This window comes from Felis catus, chromosome D4 (assembly GCF_018350175.1).
Source record: "Felis catus isolate Fca126 chromosome D4, F.catus_Fca126_mat1.0, whole genome shotgun sequence".
NCBI lineage: Eukaryota > Metazoa > Chordata > Mammalia > Carnivora > Felidae > Felis > Felis catus.
This window is the reverse complement of record NC_058380.1, coordinates 74,831,149-74,858,371: the sequence shown is the minus strand read 5'-3', so window position 1 is coordinate 74,858,371 and position 27,223 is coordinate 74,831,149. Positions and strand designations below refer to the sequence as shown.

The following is a 27,223-nucleotide window of genomic DNA, read 5'->3' as shown; positions in this document are numbered from 1 at the left end:
ATCTCATGCACTTTTCACAACAATCCTTTGAGGAACCTGTATCACATTTTAATGACGAAGTGACTCTGGCTTAGGGTAGTAGATAACACTTTGCCCAAGAAAGAGAAAGGTGAACGGTGACTCAAACCCAAGACAGTTTGTCTACAAAGCCTGTGTTCTTCAACACGAGTCTACATTCCAATGCCTTGGAGTGTGCTATATTCTCAAAGAAGCCCTTTCTGTTGGAGAGTTCCAAGTAGAAAAATATTTCTCCTGTTGTGCTGAAATTTGCCTTCTTGTAACCAGCCCTCCTCCCCACCCCCAACATAAACACACATTGACTCTTGTTCTGTCACTGACGGCACAAGGGACTAGCCAGTTCCTGCTTCCCTAGGATTTATACATGGTCATCCTGTCTTTCTCAACCCTGGCTTTTTCAACTACAAGATAAACACACACAGGTCCACACTCATTCCTCCTACAAGATCCTTTCCAGACTTTCCGTTGCCTGATCACTTCCTATAAAGATAATAATCTGCTTGTGCTTTTTAAAGAGTCTCTATAGAGTGAGTCGTTCATTCTGAAAATTTAAACGCCCTACTCTCAGAGCATGGTCCTTCATACCTAACCTAAATGTCACCAACTGGAATCTAAAGTAATTATCCCTAGGTCTATCCTCAAAGGAGACATTAACCAGCCAGTTGTCTGCAGGAGAATATTTTACATTTTTAAAGGTTATTCTTTGCTCCCTATTTTCCTCTCTGGTGTAAATATTTCCAGTTCTAGAAAATTTATCTTCATAAGGTTTATCTCCTCTCCCCTCAGCAATTTCTGCAGTTCCTCTTTCATCTAGATCCAGGTGGCTGCAGAGTTTAAGACAGTATTCAATGTGGAGGTCAAGCTTAAGTTTAAGCAAAGGGAATCTAGTGCCCTGAACTCATGCTAGGTTTTGTTCCTAGGAATGCAAGAAATAGGGGCTACTTTTTAAAGTGTGCCTACTATGCACCTGACGCCATGCCGGGTACTTTCTGTACAGATTTCTAATCCATACTTCCCTCTGGAAAGACTCCGACTCCGATTTTACCAATAAGATCATGGTTTAGGGAGGATAAATAGCTTGGCAAACTTACAGAGCTAGTGAGTGACACTGAACCCAGGTGTGTCTAATCCCAAAGCCTGGGTGTTTTCCTCCACACTGGAGATGTAATGGGTCTTTTCTAAAGTACAAAAAAAATCCACCTGCCCTCAGACCACCATGAGCCAGTGGGAAATACACAACCCTCAAGAATCACATTTCCTTCCTCCAAACAATGTGGTATTTGCTGTGCCAGTACACGGCTCTTACACGGTGAAAAATCCTCACTCAACCCATACTCTGGTCATTATTACCCTAGACTCATTGCCTCAGAGTCTCAACCCGCAATTCTAATGGCCTTTTAGATGGAAATTTAAGTCATTTAGCAACACACAAAAAAAGCATTGGATAAAAGTCCAAAAGCATTTCAAGCTTGGCCCATGGCCCTTCCTCATAAAAAAAAAAAAAAAAGAAGAGACTAAGAATTGATGGGAAGGGGGTGGAAGGAAGGACTTTGTGGAAGGCAAAGAGAGTTAAAGCGATTGCAATAGAGTGTGCAATTAATGAATATTTGTCCAGTAAACAAATAAAATGGGCTATGCTGGTTTAAAAGAAAAGAACTTGCCAAGTTTCTCTTCATAATAATTTTTATTCAGTGAGCTGGCCTACACCACAGATCCACAAATTCTTATTTAGGAAACTAATTTGAATAAGAAAGCATACTCAAAAGAAGTGTTTGCTTCCTTTTTTTGTTGCTGTTGTTTTTGTTTTTTGTTTGGTTTTGCCTAACCAGGGGGTAGATGCCCTAAGTAGATGTTACATGGATAGTTGGTAAAATATCAAGCATGAATATAATTAGGCTGTGGTGGGGATGTGTGGATAGGAAGTTCTTGATTAAATGCATAGCCAATGAGGTGCCTGGGTGGCTTAGTCAGTTGGGCATCCTAGGCTTGATTTCAGCTCAGGTTACCATCTCACCTTTGGTGAGGTCATCCTTCCTGACAGGGCAAAGCCCACTTGTGATTCTTTCTCTTTCCCTCTCTCTCTGCCCCTCCCCTGCTCACACTCTCTCCCAAAATAAATAAATAAACTTTAAAAATAAATACATAAATAAATAAAGTGCATAGCCAGTGTTTTCTAGCTCCCCAGACCCCTGCTCAGTCCTACAGAATGCTTCTTAGTTCCATTTTCCCTGCCATAATCCCTCTCCAGATTTTTGCAAAGACTTTCTGTTGTCATGCAGGAGGCAATCACGTGGTATCATGTTGATGCATCCTATCACGGGGATAAGACCTTTCTGGAAAAAAAAGTTAGAAAACCTCCATAGGATAAGCATTCTAAATACTGCATCTAATTGACATAAATAGCTAACTCTGAATGAGCAAGTGAAAGAGTAGCATGGGTAATTGAAAAATGCCAATTTGTGAAATGACTGATTAAAAGCCAAATAGCCCTTAACTACTTTCTTGAACTACATTTAGGTATATTTCCTAATTAAAGAGGAGTATGAAAGACTTCATGCCCTGTATATATCATTCCCACATGAATCCATAGCATGTTTAGGCCGATATTATAACCACCTAAGGTTTAGCCATGTCTCCCTATCCATTCAATAATTTCTCAGGGCGCCTGGATGGCTCAACTGGTTAAGCATCCAACTCTTGGATCTCGGCTCTGGTCATGATCTCACAGTTTGTGAGTTTGAGCCTCACATCAGGCTCTGCACTGACAGCACGGAGCCTGCTTGTGATTCTCTCTCTCTCCCTCTCTCTCTCTATCTCAAAATAAATAAACTTAAAAAATTATTTAAAAAATAATTTCTCAAAGACCTTTGACAACAACCCTTTCCTCCACTATGTTGATTAGCTGTACTGATAAATAGTCATAAGACAGATGAATAAGACAATTTAGCAAGGTAAGAACTGCCTCACAATAGCATACTCTTCTCCATACTCTGTTGGTACCTAATGCTTTTCACTCTCTAAGGCTCAGTTTAAATTCTATCCTTTCCAACTACCACTCTTTTGACAATTATTTTTATTTTTTTCAAATTTCGTGAGCAGTTATACTCTATATCACAATATCAGTAATTTGCTTTCCTTCTTGCTTTGTTCCTTAAGTACTAAATGTGTGATTCCATTTTATTTATAATCTATTGTTAAGGCCTCTGAGGGTAGGCAGTTGGTCTTATGTTTATTTCTACCTCTACAGAACTCTGATTATTGTAGAAAACTCAGTGTATTAATCTTCTTGGGCTATTATAACAACATACCATAGATTGTTATTTTGGCTTAACAAAAAAAAATTTATTTTCTTTTTTTCTTTTTTTAATCAATGTTTATTTATTTTTGAGGGAGAGAGAGACAGAGCATGAGCAGGGGAGGAACAGAGAGAGAGGGAAACATAGAATTTGAAGCAGGCTCCAGGCTCTAAGCTGCCAGCACAGAGCCTGATGGGAGCTCAAACTCACAAACTGTGAGATCATGACCTGGGCTAAGTCAGACGCTTAACCAACGGAGCCACCCAGGCGCCCCCCAAAATTTATTTTCTTACATGTTCTAGAGAATAGATGTCCCAGTTCAAGGTGCTGGAAGATTCAGTTCTGGGGAAGCCTCTCTTCTTGGCTTGCAGATGGCTGCCTTCTCACTGTGTCCTCACATGACCTTTCCTCTGTGCACAAGCAGAGAGAAAGAGAGAGAAGAAGACAAGAGGGAGAGACCTGTCATCTGGTGTCTCTTCCTTTTCTTTCTTTTTTTTTTTTTAATTTTTTTTTCCAACATTTTTATTTATTTTTGGGACAGAGAGAGACAGAGCATGAACGGGGGAGGGGCAGAGAGAGAGGGAGACACAGAATCGGAAACAGGCTCCAGGCTCTGAGCCATCAGCCCAGAGCCTGACGCGGGGCTCGAACTCACGGACCGCGAGATCGTGGCCTGGCTGAAGTCGGTCGCTTAACCGACTGTGCCACCCAGGCGCCCCTCTTCCTTTTCTTATAAGGACAAGAGCACCAGCAGAGTAGGGACCCACCCTGATGACCTCATTTAAACTCAATTACCTCGCTAAAGCCCCATCACCAAATATAGTCTAATGGGTGGTTAGGGCTTCAATATATGAATTTGAGGGGAGATGAGGACAAGATTTAGTCTATAACACTCAGTAAGACTAGTACAAGTACTTGTAGACTGGATAAAACATTAGAGGCTGGTGGGCATTCTTTCTGAGCCATCTCTTGCCCTTGATCATGGTTTGAACAACTGGTTTAGAACCATTGTGTCAGATTCTTCACACAAAAAAACCTGACTTTTTAAGTCTTTAGAAATAAATCAAGGAAAAGAGAAACAGAGGCTCAAAAGAGGTAGAGTATACTATTCCTACAGCCACATAACTAGTAAGAAGCTAGGCTGTAATTGAAACTCACCTTGCCTTCTGGCATTCATCGTTTGAACCTCTGCCTCCCAGAGCAGAGAGAACCAGTGGATGCTGCTCAATGCAGATTGGAGGATCAATAATAAGAGACAGGAATTACTGAACATCTACTGGGATGATGACCTTCATATCAATACAAGGACTCAGTGGGCTCCTCTAGTAAATATTGAAGGGATCCGTAAATCCATGAAATATTTCTACTTAATATTTTTACTGATATCATTACTTTAACCCTCACTTTAGCCATTCACTGTATAGAAAGTAACATAGGACAAAGAAAAGTTACATGACTTACCCAGAGGCACAGAGCTAGAGCTGAGATCAAAACCCAGGTCTGGTCTACAATATTCCAAAGTTTTGTCCTAATGTCTATTCTCTGCTGTCTCCCTATATTTCCAGAAGCTGAAAAGTCAGTGAATCATGCCTTCAAGATTGCAATATTCTTTTATTTTTTATAAAAAAAATTTAACGTTTGTTTTTGAGAGAGAGAGAGAGAGAGAGAGAGAGAGAGAGAGAGAGAGAGCAAGCAGGGAGGGGCAGAGAGAGAGAGGGAGACACAGAATCCCTCTCGGGCCCAGAGCTGTCAGCACAGAGCCCCATATGGGGCTTGAACTCACAAACCATGAGATCATGACCTGAGCCAAAGTTGGATGTTTAAGTGACTGAGCCATCCAGGCACCCCTGCAATATTCTGTTAGAGACCAGTTTGTGTCAGCACTACGGTGAAAACTGAAGGAATATCGGGAGAACTCAAACACAGGAGATAGAAAATCAAAATTCACTTGGAATGATGATATTCAATAGATTCAATCAGTAATAGAACTAACACACTTGTTGTTTTCCCTTATTGTAGAAGAGAATTCCTCCAAGAAGACCAGGAACAAACTGATCTGGATTCTACTCTGTGCTTCCACATCCCCACTTCTGCCTGAGAGTGAGACACCCTAAGATCCAAGAACACAGAAACACCCAGCCAAACCCACCTCCACCATGGGGGCCATGGTGATGTTGGCGGGCATCTTCTTAGCTTTGCTTACCCTCACTACTGAAGGTGGGGTCCTCAAGAAGGTCATCCGGCACAAGCGACAGAGTGGGGTGAATGTCACTCTACCCGAGGAACACCAGCCAGTGGTGTTTAACCATGTCTACAACATCAAGCTGCCAGTAGGTTCCCAGTGCTCAGTGGATCTGGAATCCGCTAGTGGGGAGAAAGACCTGGCCCCACCACCATCAGAGCCCAGTGAAAGCTTCCAGGAGCACACAGTAGACGGGGAAAATCAGATCGTCTTCACACACCGCATCAATATCCCCCGGCGGGCCTGTGGCTGTGCCGCGGCTCCTGATGTCAAGGAGCTTCTGAGCAGACTGGAGGAGCTGGAGAATATGGTGTCTTCCCTGCGGGAGCAGTGCACCACGGGAGCAGGCTGCTGTCTCCAGCCTGCTGAAGGTACGCCCAGCGCCTCACTGTCCGGATGGGAGAAATGATGGGCGTGGCCAGATCCATCAGTTGTTTCCAAAGGGGTTCCCTGTGGGAACTAGCCTCACAAAGTGTTCATTGAAAAGAGATTTTGTGGTCAAATAAATGTGGAGAATGTAACCATCTCTGTTCTGCTCTTGGAGAGTCTTGATGACAATGTTTCTCAGAGGAGTTTCTAAGCTTCTGAGAAGTCTTGCTTGGAAAAATCTTGTTCCATTTTAATGGCTAGTTTCTAACACTTATTTGACCACAGGATCTACACACTCTCTACCTCAAAACCTATGAGCATATTTATGAAGTTTCTGGCCCAAGATCACTCCCTGAAAGGTGCTGATATGGCCCCATCACTTCCTTGTACAGGCATGGAAACTAAGGTCCAGAAGGAGGATGGGATTCCTCAAGGTCCTGCCACCAGTGGCTGAGGTAGGACTTGAGCCACGATATCCCACACCCTGGTGTTTTTACAAAGACACAGTTCTGTTTATGGGGGTACTAAATCTGGGAATTGGAAAATAATCTTCCAGTATAATGGCAACTCCAATGACGATCACAAGATGCATTGAGCCCCTTTATGCATCAGGCACTGTAACTCATTATCTCATTGAACCCTCCCAACAACTCTCTGGAGTATGGTTTAATACTCCCATTCTACAGATCTGACAACTGAGATTCAAAGAAGTTAACCAACTGGCACAAAAAGGGCACCAAGAGTAATAAGAGAGAGGAGCTCTGAGTGTGCCTGTGGTCTCCAGAACTCACACTCCCCCCATGATACTCTGTCTCCAGGGCATCCCCTTTGTCAGGAATTTTGCCACTTCCAAATTGTGTTCATCTCTACTCCCTAGAGCTGACAGAGCACAGAGCACTGGGACTTTAAGTAGCTTCAAATCAGAGCTGAACCTCTTTATTGCTGCCACTCAGAAAAAATTACCAGAAAGCACTTTGATAAGGTATTTCAAGAGTAGTCCTAACTGAGGTGCCTGGGTGGCTCAATCAGTTAAGTGTCTGACTCTTGATTTTGGCTCGGGTCATGATCTCACAGTTCATGGGTTTGAGCCCTGTGTTGGACTCTGCGCTGACAACGTGAATCCTGCTTGGGATTTTCTTTCTCTCTGCCCCTCTACCTCTCTCTCTCTCTCTCTCTCTCTCTCTCTCTCTCTCTCTCTCTCTCAAATTAAGTAAATAAAACTTTTTATTTGTTTATTTATTTATTTTACAATGCATATGTATTTATTAAAATTTGGAAGGAAAGTAATAGAAGGATTAAATGGTACTTCGTTATTTTAATTTCTATTTATTTGACAATTAGCAACCTTAGACATATTTCAATATGTATGTTTAACAGTTATATTTTTTTAATGAATAAAACATTTTTTTAAAAAGAGTAGGCCTAATCACCATAAGTGGAGAGTACTATAGGGCAGGCGCTAGGTTTCCAAGACAAAAAAAAAAAAGTTTTCTTTATACACAAATTACTTTATATTCAATATCTATCGATTCCCTGGAAAATGCAAATGGGAGTTACACAACAGGGTTAATGCCAAAGACTGGGTTGAAATAATTATTCAGTGTGGTGCTGTCCAGTAGAAATATAACATGAGCCAGATATGTATTCTTCACTCTTCAGTATCACACTAATGATATGAAAAAGGAACAGGTAAAAATAATTTCAATCAACTGTTTTTATTTAACTCAGTGTAGCCAAATTATCCACTTTTCAGCCTGGAATCAATACAAAATTATTAATACAAAAAAAGGATATTTTATATTCCCTTCATTAAGCTTAGTCTTTGCAATCCTGTATGTATTTAACTTCCTTAGCAACTCTCAATTCAGACTAGCCACAATGCAATTAATACCCACGTGTGTCTAGTGGCTACCATACATGAAAACATATATTTAATTCTTACCTTTCCAACCATTTTATTAATTGCCTTGCTCCCTGCTGTAGAACGTAAACCCACATACCAACTTGAGTCAACCCCAAAACCTCTGCAGGAGAAAATCACAATGAGAACAAGAGTAGGTTCATAATGTCCTCACTTAACCGTGATAAACCCGAGGGAAGTGGGCTCTTGGTACCACTTGACCAATGAAGAAACTGATCTTCAGAGCATCTAAGTGTCTTTCCAAATGTGGCACAGCTATTGAGCCAGAATCAGAATTCAGAGTTCAGTTCAACAAATATTTCTTGCATGAAACAATTGTTCTCTTATGTGCTTGACCTTGGCTAGGTGCAGGAAAAATAACATGGCCCAGCATAACCTGTTCCACAAGGCAGTGGTTTGCAATCACTGGGGTCCTGGGAATACGTAAAAATTCGATAAAAACTGTAGATCCTCCCCCAGGGAGGTGGGGGGAACACACACACACACACAGATACGCACATTAACACACAATCTTGCACGTGAGTGTACAATTTCAGAGAGTACAGGTTACGAATCCGTGCCTACTCTAATTGGATGCCAGTCCCCTCTGATTTCACACACCAAGCAACTAGTTTTCAAGCCAGTTGGAGCCTGAGGGTGCCACCCTCTTCTGGCTGAATTTGAAGCTGGGTTTGACAGGTGGTGACCTGGACACCAGCTGCTTACAATCAGCGGCCTGCCTCTTCTCTTCTTGTAGGCCGCCTGGACACCAGGCCCTTCTGCAGTGGCCACGGGAACTTCAGCACAGAAGGATGCGGCTGTGTTTGTGAACCCGGCTGGAAAGGCCCCAACTGCTCTGAGCCTGAATGCCCAGGCAGCTGTCACCTGCGGGGCCAGTGCCTTGACGGGCAGTGCGTCTGCGACGAGGGCTTCACAGGGGAGGACTGCCGCCAGCTGGCCTGTCCCAGTGACTGCAACGACCAGGGCAAGTGCGTGAGCGGGGTCTGCGTGTGTTTCGAAGGCTACACGGGGGCCGACTGCAGCCAGGAGGTGTGCCCGGTGCCGTGCAGCGAGGAGCACGGCAGGTGCGTGGACGGCCGGTGCGTGTGCCGGGACGGCTTTGCGGGCCACGACTGCAGCGAGCCCCTGTGCCTCAACAACTGCTACGACCGCGGCAGGTGCGTGGAGAACGAGTGCGTCTGCGACGAGGGCTTCACGGGTGAGGACTGCAGCGAGCTCATCTGCCCCAACGACTGCTTCGACCGGGGCCGCTGTGTCAACGGGACCTGCTACTGCGAGCAGGGCTTCGCGGGCGAGGACTGCGGCCAGCTCAGCTGCCCGAACGCCTGCTCGGGCCGGGGCCGGTGCGAGCAGGGCCAGTGCGTGTGCGAGCCGGGCTTCGCCGGGGCCGACTGCAGCGAGAAGAGGTGTCCCGCCGACTGTCACAACCGCGGCCGCTGCGTCGACGGGAGGTGTGAGTGTGACGACGGTTTCACGGGCGCGGACTGCGGCGAGCTCAGGTGTCCCAACGGCTGCAGCGGCCACGGCCGCTGCGTCAACGGGCAGTGCGTGTGCGACGAGGGCCGCACAGGGGAGGACTGCGGCCAGCTGCGGTGCCCCAACGACTGTCACAGCCGGGGCCGCTGCGTGCAGGGCAAGTGCGTGTGCGAGCAGGGCTTCCAGGGCTACGACTGCAGTGAGATGAGCTGCCCCAACGACTGCCACCGGCACGGCCGCTGCGTGAACGGCATGTGCGTCTGTGATGACGGCTACACGGGCGAAGACTGCCGCGACCTGCGGTGCCCCGGGGACTGCAGCAACCGGGGCCGCTGTGTGGACGGGCGGTGCGAGTGCGAGCACGGCTTCAGGGGCCCCGACTGCGCGGAGCTCGCGTGCCCGGGCGACTGCCACGGCCAAGGCCGCTGCGTGAACGGGCAGTGCGTGTGCCGTGAAGGCTTCATGGGCACAGCCTGCAAGGAGCGGAGGTGCCCCGGAGACTGTCACGGCCGGGGCCGCTGCGAGGACGGTCAGTGCGTCTGCCAGGAGGGCTTCGAGGGCCCGGACTGTGGGCGTCGCTCCTGCCCCAACGACTGCAGTGGCTGGGGGCAGTGCGTGGAGGGCCACTGCATCTGCAGCGAGGGCCATGCCGGGGAGGACTGCTCCGAGGGTGAGTCCGTACTGAACCAGCGCGGCCTTGGCTGTGAGGGAGCCTGCGGCGGGCGCGCTTTGGAGAGCCACCTGCGTATTACACACGCGTGCGTGCGCACGCGCACACACGCGCACACACGCGCACACACGCGCACCTTTACAGAGGCCCTGGTTAGTCACCTGTCACGGGGCTATCTAGTTGAAGGCTCAGAAGCTCAGGGAGGTCATAGAATTGTCCCAAGGACACCTAGCTCATACACGGTAGAGCTGTTTGGTTTACCTGACTCGTCTACCCCAAGTTTAACGCCCAGTGCCCATGGTGAGGTAGACAGCCTCTTTGCTAAATATGAGCCTTCTCTCTTACTCCCCACTGACACCAAACCAGAAATAAACTAAAGCCCTCTATTTGGATGGAAGCAAAGACTCGGCTCAATTGAATGGACAGTGAGATTACATTAAACAAACTTTTAACTGCACACTCAGCTAAAGAGTGAGTGCTAATCACTTATGAGGCAGGCCCATCTCTTAAATCATTTTTTTTTCATAACAGTCTTTAATCCCAAGGGTTATGAGCTCCTTAAAGGAACACTATCCTGACAGCACAAGGCACAGTATACAGTAAGTGCTCAATAAGCAGTGAGTAAAAATACAACCAAGAATGATAATGCTCATGTTCAGTGAGGGGGGGGGGTCTTTGCACCCCTCTCACGCACCCATACCGTACCTGTTGTAATAGAGAATTTCTGCTCTGATTAAAGGTATTATTGATAGGAATAAATAAATGTGTTTAATGTGCCCAAGGCAGGGAAGCCTGGTTGAAAAGAACAGCAGGCTGGCAAGGAGCCAAATGTGATGAGATACACAAAGTTGGGCCAGTTCTTCTGCCTCACTCACATCTAGAAAATGAAAGAATTAGACCAAATGAGTCCCAGATAGCCTTCTAGCACTAACAGCGTGTGACCTCAAGTTCAGAGCCGGGAGCCAAGCTCAGGCTGCACGTTCCCACGCAGATGGCCTGAATCTGAATTAATATCCAGAGAACAGAGAATTCAGAGGGGCCGGGTCCCAAAGAAACCAGAAGGCCATGTTGCAGGCTCAGAACTTTAGCCTGAAGGCCACCAAAGGTTTTAAGGTTGGATCACAGCAGGGGGTCCTTGATGACCTTTTTCATTTTAGAAAACGGAAGCTGGATTTTAGGCCTCTGTGACTGGCCATGGAAGGGACAAGTCAAGGGAAACAAACCTAGAGAGAATTCACAGAGTACCTTACTGACAAAACCCGACCCAAGCTGTCCTTTCTTATTCCTGCCAGTGTCCCCTCCCAAAGACCTCGTTGTGACAGAAGTGACAGAAGAGACCGTGAACCTGGCTTGGGACAATGAGATGCGGGTCACCGAGTACCTCGTCGTGTACACACCCACCCACGAGGATGGCCTGGAAATGCAGTTCCGCGTGCCCGGGGACCAGACATCCGCCACCATCCGGGAGTTGGAGCCTGGTGTGGAGTACTTTATCCGCGTGTTCGCCATCCTGGAAAACAAGAGGAGCATCCCCGTCAGTGCCAGGGTGGCCACTTGTGAGTGAGCAGAACCCACCCCCAACCCCCTGACAGCCTCTACCGCCCTCTGTTTGCCCAGTGCATAACCACCACCCCCATCAGTCCCTGCTCCGCCTTTGCCCCCATAGCTGTATAGCTGTCCTGTCAGAATCACACCAGTTAAGACCTTGGGATCCAGCTAAACCCATTGAATATTTTTTTTTTAAAGAAACCCCTCATATACTAATTCACTTGACTCATAATAACTCTATAAGATAGGGGCAAGTATTAACCCATTTTACAGATGAGGAAACTGAGACTGAATGGTTAAGCATCTCATCCCAAATCATAAATGGTGAGGATTTAAACCCTGGAAGTCTGGTTGCAGGCTGATACTCTTCACCATTCTGTTCTACTACAGCCTTCCTATGGAGCTCACTGTCCCTATATGTTTTTACAAAGTGGAAACTTTACAGAGTTCAAGTTATTCCTTTAAGAATCCAATATCAGTATAATTACCTTCATACCTTAAAAGCAAGTTGTGTCTAGAAATTGATCTTTTTCTTTGCTTAGCAATAATAACATTGGCTACCACGTATTAAATGTGGGCCATGTGCCAGGAGGCATGCCCAGCAGTCTACGTGATGCAGTATATCACTCAGTCCTCACTTAGTTCCCCAAAAGAAACAGGCATACTTACCTCCCCCTCCTGAGTGGAGAAGCTAAGGCTTGCGGCTCTTGGTACAACTCGCTCACGCACACAAAGCTGGTAATGGTGGAGCTTAGATTTGAGTCCATTCTGTCTGATTCCAGACCCTTCTACATAACAGGTTTAACCATACAAAATTGCCAATGTTTAATCATATGGTGGGTCCCAATGTTAATTTTCACACTGCCTCATCAGTAGACAGTATCCCTGAAGCAGTCAGAAATACACTCCAGCCCTAACGGAGTGAGGCATCCACCAGTGGGGTTTAGGGGAATCACCGCTGTGTCACTCTCCACACACACATGCAGAATCCTTCTCTCTGGTCTTCCTGACAGACTTGCCTGCACCTGAAGGCCTCAAGTTCAAGTCCATCAAGGAGACATCTGTGGAGGTGGAGTGGGATCCTCTGGACATCGCTTTTGAGACGTGGGAGATCATCTTCCGGAATATGGTAAAGCACCCAGAGGAGTGGGCATATTTGACCTCAGGGATCTGAAAGATGATCCGAGGGCTCTACACACTTTTATATCAACTTTATTTGCTTAGCTGCTGGTGGGGGTCAGGGCTGTGCTTAGCCCCTGCATGTTTGCATATATATTTTCAGTTATTTTAAGAAGTCAGTAAACATAGCTCTTAGGGCTGTGAGCTCAGATAGATGCTAAGCCATCTTTAGGTTCCCTTTGTGCCTCATGGTCTGGCAAATCTCTACTCAGAGGCAAAGAAGAGAAGAAATGACCTCTGTCTCCAAATGTCCCCTGGGCCTAAAAGCACGTATGAGGCAGGAAAGTGGGTTCCTGAGTCCAAGCCCAGGCTCTGCTACTAACTAACTGCGTGACTATGGGACAGCCACCCAACTTCTGTGATGCTGGCTTCCCGGTCTATCAAAGGAAGGATTGAGTTTGTGGCTCTAGAACTTCTTTGGCTCTCACATTCTGTCACTTGACTTGAGTGTCAGAGGAGTGAGCAGATTGGTTTACAAGAGGGAGAAGCAAACTTGAGAAATGTCCTTATCATGTCTGTGTCCTCAGCACCCGCCAAGCTGATCTGATGCCTAGTGAGTGCTTAGTGAAGGAAGGGATTCAGAGGAGTAAATCACATGAAAGAAGAGGCTGGCACCTTCTTTAGTTCTTTTTTTTTTTTAATGTGTATTTATTTTTGAAAGAGAGAAACAGAGTGCAAGCAGGGGAGAGGCAGAGATAGAGGGAGTCACAGAATCCAAAGCAGGCTCCAGGCTCTGAGCCGAGCTGTCAGCCCAGAGCCCAACACGGGGCTTGAACACATGAACTGTGAGATCATGACCTGAGCCGAAGTCAGCTGCTCAACCGACTGAGCCACCCAGGCATCCCCTTCCTTTAGTTCTTATCAAGGTGTTCCTATCTTTCAGAATAAAGAAGATGAGGGAGAGATCACCAAAAGCCTGAGGAGACCAGAGACCACATACAGGCAAACTGGCCTAGCTCCTGGGCAAGAGTATGAGATCTCTCTGCACATCGTGAAAAACAATACCCGGGGCCCAGGCCTGAAGAGGGTGACCACTACCCGTGAGTATCACCTTTAATAGCACTGACACCGTGACAAAGCTGATTGTACCCCATAGCACCTCTGGTTGATAACATTTCCCCTTACACAACATCTGCATGAGCTAGATTTTGCTCTATAAAAAACAAACCCCAAACTTAGTGGTTTAAAACAATGATTCTGCACGGGGATGATTTGGGGTTGGTCTCAGCTGAGCAATTCTGTTCTTGAGCGGGCTCGCTTACACATCTGTGTGGCCTGGGGGCTGGTTGGCCTTCATTGGTCTTAACCAGGATGGTGCCTTTCTGCTTCACCTGGTGTCTCAGCCTCAGTCTGCCAGCCTGGGCCTGCTCCCCCGGCAGCTGGACTGGCTGAAAAGTGGCACCATATCACTCTGTCACAGCAAATCTCAAGGCCAGTCCAGATTTCAGGGGTGAGAAAATAGATGCGTCTCTTGATGAGAGGAGGCTCACAGTGACATTTCAAAGGGGGCACAGGTACAAGATAGGTAAGACCATACCACATCACCTAATCTACATACCAGTCTTGTGAGAGAGGTAGGGCAAATATTATTGTTATTAGTAGAAACTGAGGCTTAGAGAATCTAAATCAATTTAACAAACACCACATGGTTAACAATATCAGGGGCAGAGCTGTAAGCAGGGTCTAGTTTTGTAACTTCAATCCCCTTACCACTAGCACTGACTAGCCTCTGGTTTATGTAGAATGCTGACCCCATGTCTCCAATAGGAACAGAAATTAAATGTCACTCAGTAATAAACATGTCAGAGCTTCTTGGGGATAGAATAGAATTTGGCACTAGTAGATCCTTTGGTGAGGGGAAAATCAATCTGAATTTGGAGCTGTTTTACCGAGAAGCAAATTTGTTAAACATCAATAAATAAACAAATAAAATGATGTTGCATTGCCATTTGAGAAAACCTTTTTATCTTCAAGATACCATATGTGCCAACTGTTTCAGGAATTGATTCTTTTTGGCAAGAGATTGTTGGAAAAGTTAAATCTGTTGACTAATGGCAAGATAGAACATCTTGCATTTAAATATTTGCACATTCTGCCTAGCTCTGAGCCAACTCCTAGACTGTCTCCTCTGTAAGCAAGTGTTTTCCATCATGCTGACACCATCCCTCTGTGGTAGGTAGAAAGCAGGTATCAACAGGAAAAAAATCATTAGATCACCACCAAGGCATAGAAGAAATCAAGCAAATGCTTACTTGCTTTTGTAGGGAAACTACAAAAAAATTTTTCTTTTGTCTGTCCCTTTCTTTTTAATTTAATTCTGGGGATCGGCTGCTTTATTCTTCTAAGCAGGGCAAACATCCCAATGCCTGAAGTTCCTTAATCACATAAATATCAACACTGAGAGGCAGACGTTTATGTGTTCATTTTGCTAATACCCGAACTTTATCTAGGCTTAAAGGACCTTAAAGTTTGGGTGACAAAGCATTTTTGGCTCCTTCCCTCTGGTATCTGTATAAGGCTGTATGACAACCATTTCTGGCATCTGGATGCTCTTGAGAGGCGTTCACATTTAAAGGAGAAAGAGCACGGGCTTTGGACCCACACACACCCGAGTGTGAATTCCAGCTCCACGACTCACTGTCACCTTGTGCAAGTCTGCTTCTTTAATGACCCTACCATCGGGAAAATGGGTTTACAGTGTCCTTACGGGGTTGTCATGAGAGTGAGGACATACATAATAGGCACTGTGCTTGGCATTGTAGTAAGAGCTAGTGTCCTCTGTTCAAGGGTACCAGATTTGGGGGGTGATCAGTGAGCTTTACTTGATCCGGCCTTCTTATGAAAGGGCTGCTAAGGACCATAGCAGGTGTGGTGTGGGTGCTTGCTGGCACCTGTAAGCACATGGGACAGGCAGCTTCACGGTGGAATTGTAGCTTCATTTTCATTGTGCATTCTACGGGTTCATCGCCTGTAAGCTGAGACTGATGGATCAACACTTTGAATTCAAACAATGGACCGTGTAGGTTTCTCACAATCAGCTATGACTTATTCCTCCTTCTCATTCCTATATAAAACTAAAGTTCCTTTCATTTGATATTGTTTCCTCAACCAATGCTGAAAACACAAACTTAGCTATTTTTAAACTGAAGAAATAAACACTAACTAAATGCCCTAATATCTTAATTTTAGGCATTTACCGAATGTTTTGTCTGTCTTAACGTGTGCATTAAAATTGTTTATATCTTGAGAAAAAAAAAAGAATGAAGACATAAACGACAAAGTCTGCTGCTATGCTGGGTATTAAAAGGGTTCAAGGACCCACTCTCTAAATGAATGAATTTAGGCCCTATCTAAATTGAATAACACAGTTTGAATAAACTGTAGAGAAATGTGGTACACAACAGTGAAAAAAGTGCATTAAAGCACTCGTATTTTTAATCGTGGCAAGAGCACTTAGAATGCGGTCTACCTTCTCCATGAGTTGTGAAGTGTCCAATGCTATGTTGTCACCTGTAGGCACTGTGTTGTCCAGCACATCTCTAGGACTTATCCATCTTATGTAACTAAAACTTTATACACGTTGGGAAGGGTAAATGTGTTTACCTGATTACAACAGGGTCAAACAGGGCCCTCGTTAGGAAGGGACATATCAGTGAGGTTTTGAAGGCTGAATGGGAGATTTTTTTGGAGGGGGAAGGGCAATCTCAGGAAGAAGATACAAAGGAAAAGCAAGGGCAGAGGCCAGGAGGTAAGAAATAAATAGCATGTCACGCCTGCTGTCACCACACAACAACACAACACACACAGCACAACACAATAACACCAGAGTGGGTGAGGTGGGAGGAGAGCTGAGACAAAGGCACAAAGATGGCGAGGCTTGGGATGGCTGTGACTTTCTGTGTGGAGTGTTTCATCACAAATGACTCTCCGTACCTGGCCAAGCTAGGGGTGGCCTCACTTTTTGGCTCCATAATTCTAATGGAGAAGTCATCAACCATCCAGGCAGTTTTGCCTAATTAAAAAGCCAGAGAAGCTAAATCAATGTTTGTTTGTTTGTTTGTTTTCTAATGAAATAGGCCCTAAGCATGTTTCTTCAACTTAAGAGAACCGTACTGATAATAACAACAGGGCTACGACCATTTATCATGTAACTGCCATGCTCCAGGCTCTGTGCTAGATGCTTTGTGAGCATTATCTCCTTTAATGTGCGAAAAAAACCCAATAAATCCTTCAAGGTAGCTGGCATCATCCCTATTTATAGCATGTCAAATAAGAAATTGAGACTCAGAAAGACAAAAAAAGGTCAGATGGTCAGTATACACCTACCTGTTCAGGAGTGGATCTGGATGGCTGCAAGCTCCTCTCTGCTCAGCCCCTAGCCCTGGCCCCAGTATCTGAAACCACTCCGTTGTCTGCCTGTAACAGGCTTGGATGCCCCCGGCCAGATAGAGGTGAAAGATGTCACAGACACTACTGCTCTGATCACTTGGTTCAAGCCCCTGGCCGAAATTGACGGCATCGAGCTCTCCTACGGAATCAAAGACGTGCCCGGCGACCGCACCACCATCGATCTCACACATGACGAGAACCAGTATTCCATCGGGAACCTGAAGCCGGACACCGAGTATGAGGTGTCCCTCATCTCCCGCAGGGGCGACATGTCCAGCAACCCTGCCAAAGAGACCTTCACGACAGGTAATGGGCCCTCGCCTGTGAACAGCCAGGAAGGGATTGTGACTCCTCTCTCACTCCATGCTAGGGTGCCTTCCAGTCTCCTTTTACAGTAGGACAATGGAAAGGGAAACTTCATTCCTTTAAGTGTTTATTCTAAAATATTGTAGAGAGTAATATATATTTTTAATGTTTTTTTTTTTTTTTTGAGAGAGCGAGAGAGACAGAGCACAAGTGGGGGAAGGACAGAGAGAGAGGGAGACACAGAATCAGAAGCAAGCTCCAGGCTCTGAGCTGTCAGCACAGAGCCCAACATGGGGCTTGAACTCACAGACTGTGAGATCATGACCTGAGCCGAAGTCGGACGCTTAACCGACTGAGCCACCCAGGTGCCCCTAGAGAGTAATATTTCAAAGAAAAAAAAAACTATACCCAAATAACCTTCCAAAAATAAAAATAAAAAGCATACATAGGGGCGCCTGGGTGGCTCAGTCGGTTAAGCGTCCGACTTCGGCTCAGGTCATGATCTCACGGTCTGTGAGTTCGAGCCCCGCATCGGACTCTGTGCTGACAGCTCAGAGCCTGGAGCCTGCTTCAGATTCTGTGTCTCCCTCTCTCTCTGACCCTCCCCCATTCATGCTCTGTCTCTTTCTGTCTCAAAAATAAATAAACATTAAAAATAAAATTTAAAAAATAAAAATAAAAAATAAAAATAAAAATAAATAAAAAATAAAATAAAATAAAAAGAAAAGCATACATAGAAGATGCTGCTGGTCTGACAGTCTCAGACAAAAGCTGATTAAAATAAAATTCAAATAAATATTTTCATAATAAAGTACAGTTTATGGAAAGCATGAATGACAAAGAGGCCTGTAACCTCTTAGCCTGTGGCAGCCTTTTAAAAGTTCCAAGATGTCAATCAATCACTGATTCAATAAATATTTTCTTCGGAGTTCAGTGAGCTCCGTGTGATTTATTAGAAGTGCAGCGATGGGCACAACAGACCAGTTCTTACTTACACTCACAGACCTTATTTGTAAGTTTCTGTTTATATTTTTTTTAAGCACAAAATCTGGGGAGCGCATGCATGACTAGAGTATCACACACATCAGTAAAGGGGAGAGGTGCCCTACATGCAGTATTTGTTTCCATCTGTGCATCAGCAGTACAGGTGGGTGTGGGGGAGATACTGTCTTTTTTCTCCAAGGGTAGGTGCCTTTCATGTTTCAGCTTGAAACTGTCAGACTCCCAGTCTCCTGGTGCCTAGTGTTTGTGATATAAATGTCCCTTCCTCTTCCACACAGGCCTGGATGCTCCCAGGAATCTCCGTCGCGTCTCCCAGACGGACAACAGCATCACCCTGGAGTGGAGGAATGGCAAGGCAGCCATTGACAGTTACAGAATTAAGTATGCGCCCATCTCCGGAGGTGACCATGCTGAGGTGGAAGTGCCAAGGAGCCAGCAAACCACAACCAAAACCACGCTCACAGGTGAGCTGCGCACCCCAGACCCAGCGGGCCCGTGGGGCACGTGTCCCCATTTTGCAGCCCTCCACAAGGAGAAAACGCTGCGGTTCCCAGCTACCTCTCTCACTCGGAATTCAGTGACTCAGTCTGTAGAACATACCAGACACTGAGAAATCACGGCCTCCAGCGACAGGCAGCTCAGGGCCATTCTTCCGATCCTCTGAAAGTCTTTCCAGTTTGGGGCTGAATAATATCGACCTGCACATTCTTTCTCACTTAGGTCTGAGGCCGGGAACTGAATATGGGATCGGAGTGTCTGCCGTGAAGGCCGACAAGGAGAGCGATCCGGCCACCATCAATGCGGCCACAGGTGAGATGCCCCTGGATCCCCACCACCACTGGGCTCCTGCATACAGACACGCTAGGGCCCAGGCGACAGAAAACCTACTTTGAAAGAAACAGTAGACACACAGAGGAGAAAGAGGCCCTTAGGATCATCCAGCCCAGATGTCTAATTCCAAAGTAACATAAGCACGCCACATCTCAATGATACTGAGGGGAACAAGAATTTTTTAGGAGAAATTGGAACCAGAGTTTATAAGAAACCTGCAAACTTTTTTAAGTTGGTAATCATTTCCACTTTTTTGGTAAACCATGAACCAATCCAAACATATCTGGGGGGTTTTCTCTTAGGAAACACCTGACTTTTATTATGTACCCTCGTCCCACAGATGAGAAGTGGCAGGAACACGGTTCCAGACAGACTTTGCTCTTATCCATTCCATCCTGAAGCTCCAGGCTCTGGATGAGGGTGGTAAGGAGCGGTGTGATGTGAAGCCATTGGTTCTTTCCTCAAGTTTCTTTCTTTTTTTTCCTGGAAAATTTATTTTTTAAAAAAAGCAAGAAAGGAAAGGAAACTCTTCCCTCTACTTCTCCACCAGCCTCCTCCTTACTTCCCCCAGGCACCATGAAGAAAAAGGGTCTGGTGTACAGAGAGAACATAGATCGTGCCTCGTGGAGCTTCCTCTTTATGCAGGAGCCAATGCTAAGCACTTGCACACATACTCTTTTTTATCTTTTTATTTCAAGCTAATTGTCAATTCACATGCTATTGCGAGAAATATCACAGAGAGATCCCCAAGGGTTAAAGCTGCGTAATCCTAGAATAGTATCACAACCAGGAAACTGACATCGATGCAAGCTATCAACTTTATGCACACTTCACTAGTTTTACATGCACTCACTTTTGTATGTGTGTGTAGTTAGTTGTACGTAATTTTATCATCAGCAGCTTTTTTAATCCACTGGTGTCTTTACGACACAGAATAGTCCATCAGTAGGATCGCTTTTGTCCCCTCTTTTGTAGCCACAGTCACCTCCCTCTCTCTCCCTCTCCCTAACCCTTGGCAATCCCTGTTCTTTCCTTCATCCCTGTAATGTTATTTCAAGAATGCTACATATAAAGATTCACCCAGTATGCAGCCTCCAGAGATTGGCTTTTTCCCTCAGCGTCATTCTCTCAAGGTCCATTCAAGTTATTTAAAAGTTAGTTCTTTTTAGATGCTTTTAATGGAGTAGTACTTCGTGGTATGGATGTACCACTGTATTCTTCTTAATCTTCCAAAATGCCAAGGCAGTGTTCAGCGGCAGTTGACAAAAGTGAAAACCCAGGCTCAGAGGGGAAAGTCGCCCGCAGCCAGCCAGCCCCTGTATGCAGAGCTGGGACTGGAGCCCAGAGCTGCCCTCCAGCCCCAGAAGCAGCCCAGCCTCCCAGCCTGAGGAATGTTCATCTCTCTCTGCTTTCCTCCCAGACATGGATGCACCCAAGGACCTCCGGGTTTCTGAAACCACGGAGACCAACCTGACCCTGCTCTGGAGGAAGCCTTCGGCCAAGTTTGACCACTACCGCCTCAACTACAGCCTTCCCTCAGGGCAGCCGGTGGAGGTGAAGCTTCCAAGAGATGCCACCTCCCACGTGCTGAGAGGCCTGGAACCCGGGCAGGAATATACCATCCTCCTCACAGCCGAGAAGGGCAGGCACAAGAGCAAGCCGGCGCGAGTGAAGGCGTCCACAGGTGAGGTCGGCCTCTGAGCTCCCTCCACACCCTCTGTTGATTCCGAGGTTTGCAGGCCCCTAAGTCGGCCTGTCTCCATAAGGGAAACCCAAGTGAGAAAACGCACAACTGTCTCTCCTCGTGCCTCCTCGACATAAATAACACTGTGAAGGAGCCGCTTCCCCACCTTTCCCCTGTCAGCTGATTTGGCAAAGTCTTCCTGCTGGGAAATCACTAGTGCTTGCTAAATATTTCTTCCTGGGAGAACTTAAAGCATCAGGGTTGGTGTTTGTCTTTGGTTCTTTTTTTAAAATTAATTTGGTGCATTTTACAGACTCTTTCAAATTGTTTCTGGGTTTGTTTTTTTTTTTTGTCCCCCCTCTCTTTAGCCTAACGATAACTTACTTTGCACTTCATTATTTTTTCAAGATGGCCATGACGTTGGTAATAATTCTTCGGGTATTTCTCACTAAATGTTTTTTAAACGTATTTATTATTATTATTGTTTTTAGTAATCTCTACACCCGATGTGGGGCTTGAACTCACGACCCTGAGATCAAGAGTTGCAGGCTCCACTGACTGAGCCAGCCTGGCACCCCTCCCACTAATGTTTTCATTCCAGGTCTTTTGCTTCCCTCTAAGGTTACCTGAAAATTTGCATATGGTCCTTTGAGCAGCCTTTCACAGCACCCTTCCCATTTTCTCTTTTCCCCTAGTCGTCAAGAGGCCAACTTGGTTTGCTAAATCCTGATCTCCAGTGTCCCTTCCATCCCAGTTATCCTGTTCTTTGTACTTGCTGCCACCCTTCCTCAGTGGCTAAGTTGAAAAAACGATCAGAAAAACCATCCATCCTTCCTACATGAAAAATACGTGCATATAGTTTTGGCCCCAAACTTTTCAAAGAGGTATAGGCAGAAATGTTAATTCTATAAGGCTTGAAAGTAATATTCTTTAGTCTTGATTTAATTAGTATTTATCTAGAACCCACTGAATACACAGTATTGTGCTGATATTTGAGGGACTAGTGGGTCACATACTTAGCATTGTTATATTCACTTACGGGCTCCTGCTCCCTGTCTGTGAGGGAGACCAACTAGAATGTTAGATGGATGGAAGGCAGTCAAGGAAAGGGGGTGAATGGGAGAACCAGGGGCAGCCCGAGAAAGTTTTAGGGAAGAGATATTACTCCAACTCAATCTCGAAAATCAGAAAAGGGGTTGTAATGATGGGCAAATTTGGATATGCCTTGAAGAGTCTTTGTCATTTGTGAATGAATACCTTCACCTACATGTAACAGAGAACTCAAATAGCAGTCACTTAAGCAAAACAGAAGTTGATATCTTCTCTTAGAAGATAAATCTGAGCCTAGGTGGTTCAGGTATGGCATAGCAGGTCCAAGTTAGCAGGGACTTGGGCTTTTCTCTGTTTCTGTTCCACCATTCTTAGTCCTTGGCTCTAGCAGTACAGCCTTCACATCCGTGTTCTGGGCAGCATGGAGGAGGAAGAAGGAAAACCAAAAGGGAGTAGTACCTCCTAGATGAGTCTCTCTGGAAACCTCACCGTTGATTTCTCATAGTTCATAGGCTGCTCCTAGCTATAAGCAAGTCTAGGAAAGGTAGTCTTCTGTCTCAGCATGTCACTGCCCACATAAAACTGTTGGAGAGCGAAAGGCTATTTGGTAGAAAAAGATCAGCCTCCTCAGAGAGTCTAAAGTGAGCTCAGGTGGTCGATTCTATGGACTCTGTGCATGTACTGCTTCCCACCCAGCTATGTGATGATCCTTAAGGATGCTCTGGAGGGACAATTTAATCCTAGAGAAGGGAAGAGCAAAATAGAATCCAAAAGAAATAATTCTATGATAGAGATTTGAATGTTTCAGATTTGTAGACATGAACTTGTCATGAGGTGTCAAGAGACAGCAAAACAAGAGAGAATCAGAAAAACAAGAGAGAAAGCATTTCTTTCTCTTTTTTCTTCTTCCTCTCTTTCTCCTCTTTTCTTCTTTTTCTCCTCCTCCTCCTCCTCCTCCTCCTCCTCCTCCTCCTCCTCCTCCTCCTTCTCCTTCTTCTCTCTCTCTCTGTCTCTCTTTCTCTCTCCCGTCTCTCTTTTTGCTTTTCCTTGGGTTTGACAAATGCTATATCAAAGAGTTTCCTATCTCCCCTCTATCATTTTCCCCCTGGCTGGAGCTAGGTTATCTCCTGTCTCCAGTGGGGAAGCCCCAGGCCTCAGCCACTCAAGAAGATGAAAGCTTTTAAGTGAACCACAGGCTTGAATTACTTTGTCTCTGACTAAGAGCCCAGTTTTGGCATCCCAAAGGCTCAGTGGTTTCATTTCCGCAGCCATGCATTCTTAATACAGTTTCCAAAAAATCATGTTGTCTATTTAAAGATGTCCTTCATTTCAGTAAAATGGGCAAAGTTCCTTTTATTGGCTCTTCCTCCACAATCTCCATAATATTTTTCCCTATGGCTTTCTCCATAGAACAATTTAATTTTCTTAAAAGTTAGGTGGGCGTTTCTTTCCTCTCCTGAATTCTATGTTTTCAAGTCTCCTACATTTCCTCATTCAATAATGTACTGCTACTGAGCTCCATGAGTTAAATTCTGTGGCTACTGGATCAGTTAGGACATATGTGTGCTTCCAAGGAACTTGCTGATAAACAGATTGACAGACAACAACACAACACTCGACTTTCTAGAGTTGGGGGTACAGAGGGTGCAGCAGAAGCACACAGTGACTCCTGGGCATCATGAAAGGCTTAAAATGGGAGGAAGCTCTTGCACAGACCCATAAAGACCAACAGGTCTTGGTTGTGGAGTATGTGTAAGTACAAGTATAGGCACTTGGCCTTGTCCATATGGGAAGAACATACATATGGAAAGAAAAAAGAAACAGATACAGTGGGCGCTCTTGGGCAAGTGTTCCCTGTGGCTGTGAGTCCCAAAATGTCAAAGGACTTCAGGTTCAAACCTCAGAAGAAAGGAACTCCCAGTTCTGCATCACAGATTTCTGAAGAGCAGCAGTCTGAAGTGCTATTCATTATCTGTGGGTTTTTTGGAGATGTGGAATTGGCTGCCCCTAAAGCATTTTTCCCCCAGAGAATTCTGGAGCTCTAGCTGTGGAATTGATGCAGCACCAAATTAAAAGTATGCATAAGCTAACTGCCCATCACACCTGAAATACAATCCAAGGACCCTACCACAGCCCACATGGCCCTACGGAATTTGGCCCTTCCAACTTCTCTGACCCTCCCACCACTTGTCCCCTTATGCATCTCACTGTGGTCACCCTGGCCTTCTCGCTGTTCCTTGAGTATACCAAGCCTGCTCCTACCTTAGGGCATTTGTACATGCTATACCGGCTGCCTAAATGCCACTCCTCTCCCGGTTATTCATTGGCATCTCCCTCATTTTATTCAACTCAAGTGTCATCTCAGTAGACTTCTCTGGTCACCAGTGTGAAATCATGTTCCCATCCTGATTTAGCCCTTCATGCTGCTCCAGAGTTCCTCATGACACTGACCTGGCCTGATACTATTCAATAATTCATTTATTTGCCTATGACCTGCCTCCTACTACCAACCAGAATGTAAAGACTCTGTTTCTTTTTATCCAGTGCTGCATTCCCATTGCCTTAGGCACAGCCAAGCACACTGTGTGTGCTTCATGAGCATTCGGGGACCCCAGCTACTCCAGAGGGGTAGTGTTTCCATTGAACTTCTTGGTCTTTTCCTTCCACGTTTGCATAACAGCCCAAATGCTATACCTTTAGGATTAAGGGAAGGGAAGCTATTCTGTTGTCTTCAATTAAGCTTACTCTGGATACAAAAGGAAAGAAAGAAAGGAGGGAGAAAGGGAAGGGAGGGAGGGGGAGAAAGAGAAAGAAAGAAAAAAACAGAGAGGGAGGAAGGAAGGATGGATGGAAGGAAGGAAGAGAGAGAGAGAGGGAGAGAGAGGGAGAGAGGAAGGAAGGAAGGGAGGAGGAGAAAGATACTATCCCTGTTAGTGTTGAAGAAAATTAGTGTGTTCAAGGCCTCTCCCCCATGCCTAACCCCACCTTTATGTTCTGATAAACTCAGAATATACTCTGCTTAATCTCAGAATAAGAGCCCTGTTTAAAGCGGAGGCCATGAATTTGCCATAAGCAGTAAAGGACAAAGCAGACAGAATATGTAAAACACAAGGCCAATAAAGCATCTTTCCATACCAGCGTAAGACTCAACAATGATACTCCAGTAATTCTCCAGGGTTTGGGAAGCAAAAAGGTGGAATTTTGCTTATAGTCACAGCTGCAAGTAACAGAGAACATTCTGCTGCGATGCCATTTTTATTTTTTCATGGAGCAAACCAAATTTGTTCAAATATTTAACCATCCAACAAATATTTATTACTTGACTGCTATGGGTCAGGCAATGCTGGTATATAGAACAGGAAGAGACAACCCCTCTCCTCAAGAAACGATGCATGTTGCAATGAGAAAGAGAGAACCCAAACCCAAATTATAAGAATATAGCTAGTCTGTTTGAGAGGGAAGTGTGGGAAGCTATGAAAGCAGAAACAACTACCCATTCCAGACCCAAGCAAAGGGGAGGAAGGGTATCAGAGAAGGCTCTTCGGAAGATGTGATACTTGGCCGAGTCCTCAAAAAGGAAAAGGAGAAGGAAGTGCAGAAGGGGGTAATGACATTTCCAGCAGGAGGAACAGCATGTGAGAAACTCAAAGGCGTGAGCAACTTCACATTAGTGAAACATAAGCTATCCAGTCCTGCTCTATGATGGAGGGGAGAACAGCTAGGTATGGGGTTGGAGACATCATCAGAGACTGTCTACAAGGGGCAGTGAATATTGTGTTGAGGGGCTCTGGCTTCATTCTTGACAGTGATAAAGAGTCACTGAAAAGTTTTCAGGCAGGCAAGGCTTTTAATTTTAATTATCTTGACTTTTCAAGATGAGATCAAAGCAATTAAATCTACCCTTTGGGGTCCTTGGGCTCGAATTTGGCCATCCCCCCACTGTGGGAGAATCACGGTCTCCCATTAATGGACACTAAAAGTGAATTCCTAATCAGCCAGCACTTGGTAATTACCGTCTTCAAGATGGTGGAAGATTTAAAGTTGGCACATCTAAAGGTTTAAAGTTAGCACAGCCAGAAATTCCTTCAGGCCAGCTGGTCAACCCACCATGAGCATAGAATTGGGATTTCGAAATTCTGATTTCCCAGGCCCACTGACATTGTTCAGAGGGTAGATGCCAGTGCACAGCTGTAAGAAGAAGACAACAGCCTTTTCATAAAGAAATGCCAAGAAATCCAGCGTGCAACTCCACAGCGGAAACACCAGGCTTCTGGGGCAGTGAGCCCACCAGTGTGGCGTTTGTTGCTGAAATGTAGAGTCTGCATTTATGTGAGGCCTTTTGGTCCCCACCTCAACTATTGTCTGATGTATTTTTATTCATATTCTTCCCTCCAATTTCATAATTATTATCTCTCTCCCTTTAATTTCTCAATCAAGTTTATTCAGCGAAAGTTACAGCTTTTACTTATCTGACTAGCATTGATTTAATGAGAGATTGCGGGCGCACGGATATCACCCATTATGGAAACACTCACAGACTGCTCACTAAAGATAAACTGATACTCTTTCTTGATTTGCTTAGCCAAAAAAAAAAAAAAAAAGTGGAAGAATAGTCAAACATTTTGGTGGAAGTGTTATCAGTGTGATTATTACTATTTACTGAGCAACATGACATTATGTGAAAATTACTCTGTCAACCGTATGAAAAGATGAAGCAGGATGCAAGGGGCGTTGTATAATAGTATCAGTGGCATATAAAAAAGCCGGTCCAAAGAAGATGGTTCTCGTCAGGAAAAGACATTCCCCACTGTGGATCCCCTCCTGTGCTCTCTCCATCCGTCTTTACTGCAAAAGCTTTCACAGACAAACCATAATCACCTCCTGCCTGCCTCAGTTAGGGAACTCCCCTCACCTGCCCCTCACCCCTCACATCCTGATTCCTAACATTGTTTTCATGGGAAAAAAAAAGTTTTATGTCAGAATTCGAGAGACAACTTAAAAAGCAGTTACCTGAGAAGGAAAGACAGTGATTTAATTCACATAAAGGGGAAAATCGTCAATGTCAGCCAAGTTCCCGACAAGCAGTTTTGACAGAAGGAGGAGAAAAAAGAAGGAAGTAGGGTAAGAGGGGACATTTATGGGCTCTAGGATTAACTTCTTTAACCTTAATGTGTTGCTTAGATTGTTTTTTATGCATGAAGACTGCTAGGATATTTGGAAAGGATGCACTTCTGATTTTAGC

The 27,223-nt window shown here is 45.3% G+C and overlaps 1 protein-coding gene across 7 annotated transcripts in view; it reads left to right on the top strand.

Moving 5' to 3' along the window:
• The window catches only part of TNC (tenascin C), a 122,492-nt gene that overhangs the window by 50,789 nt on the left and 44,480 nt on the right, over positions 1-27,223 (top strand). For all 7 annotated transcript variants that reach the window (XM_045043153.1, XM_045043155.1, XM_045043152.1 and 4 more), the window contains 9 exons: positions 5,334-5,927; positions 8,583-9,992; positions 11,285-11,548; positions 12,554-12,669; positions 13,603-13,759; positions 17,145-17,414; positions 18,695-18,880; positions 19,137-19,226; positions 20,668-20,931. In XM_045043153.1, the coding sequence (XP_044899088.1) occupies positions 5,471-5,927; positions 8,583-9,992; positions 11,285-11,548; positions 12,554-12,669; positions 13,603-13,759; positions 17,145-17,414; positions 18,695-18,880; positions 19,137-19,226; positions 20,668-20,931 (3,214 nt within the window). In that variant the 5' untranslated portion in view covers positions 5,334-5,470. The remainder of the gene's footprint in view (positions 1-5,333; positions 5,928-8,582; positions 9,993-11,284; positions 11,549-12,553; positions 12,670-13,602; positions 13,760-17,144; positions 17,415-18,694; positions 18,881-19,136; positions 19,227-20,667; positions 20,932-27,223) is intronic.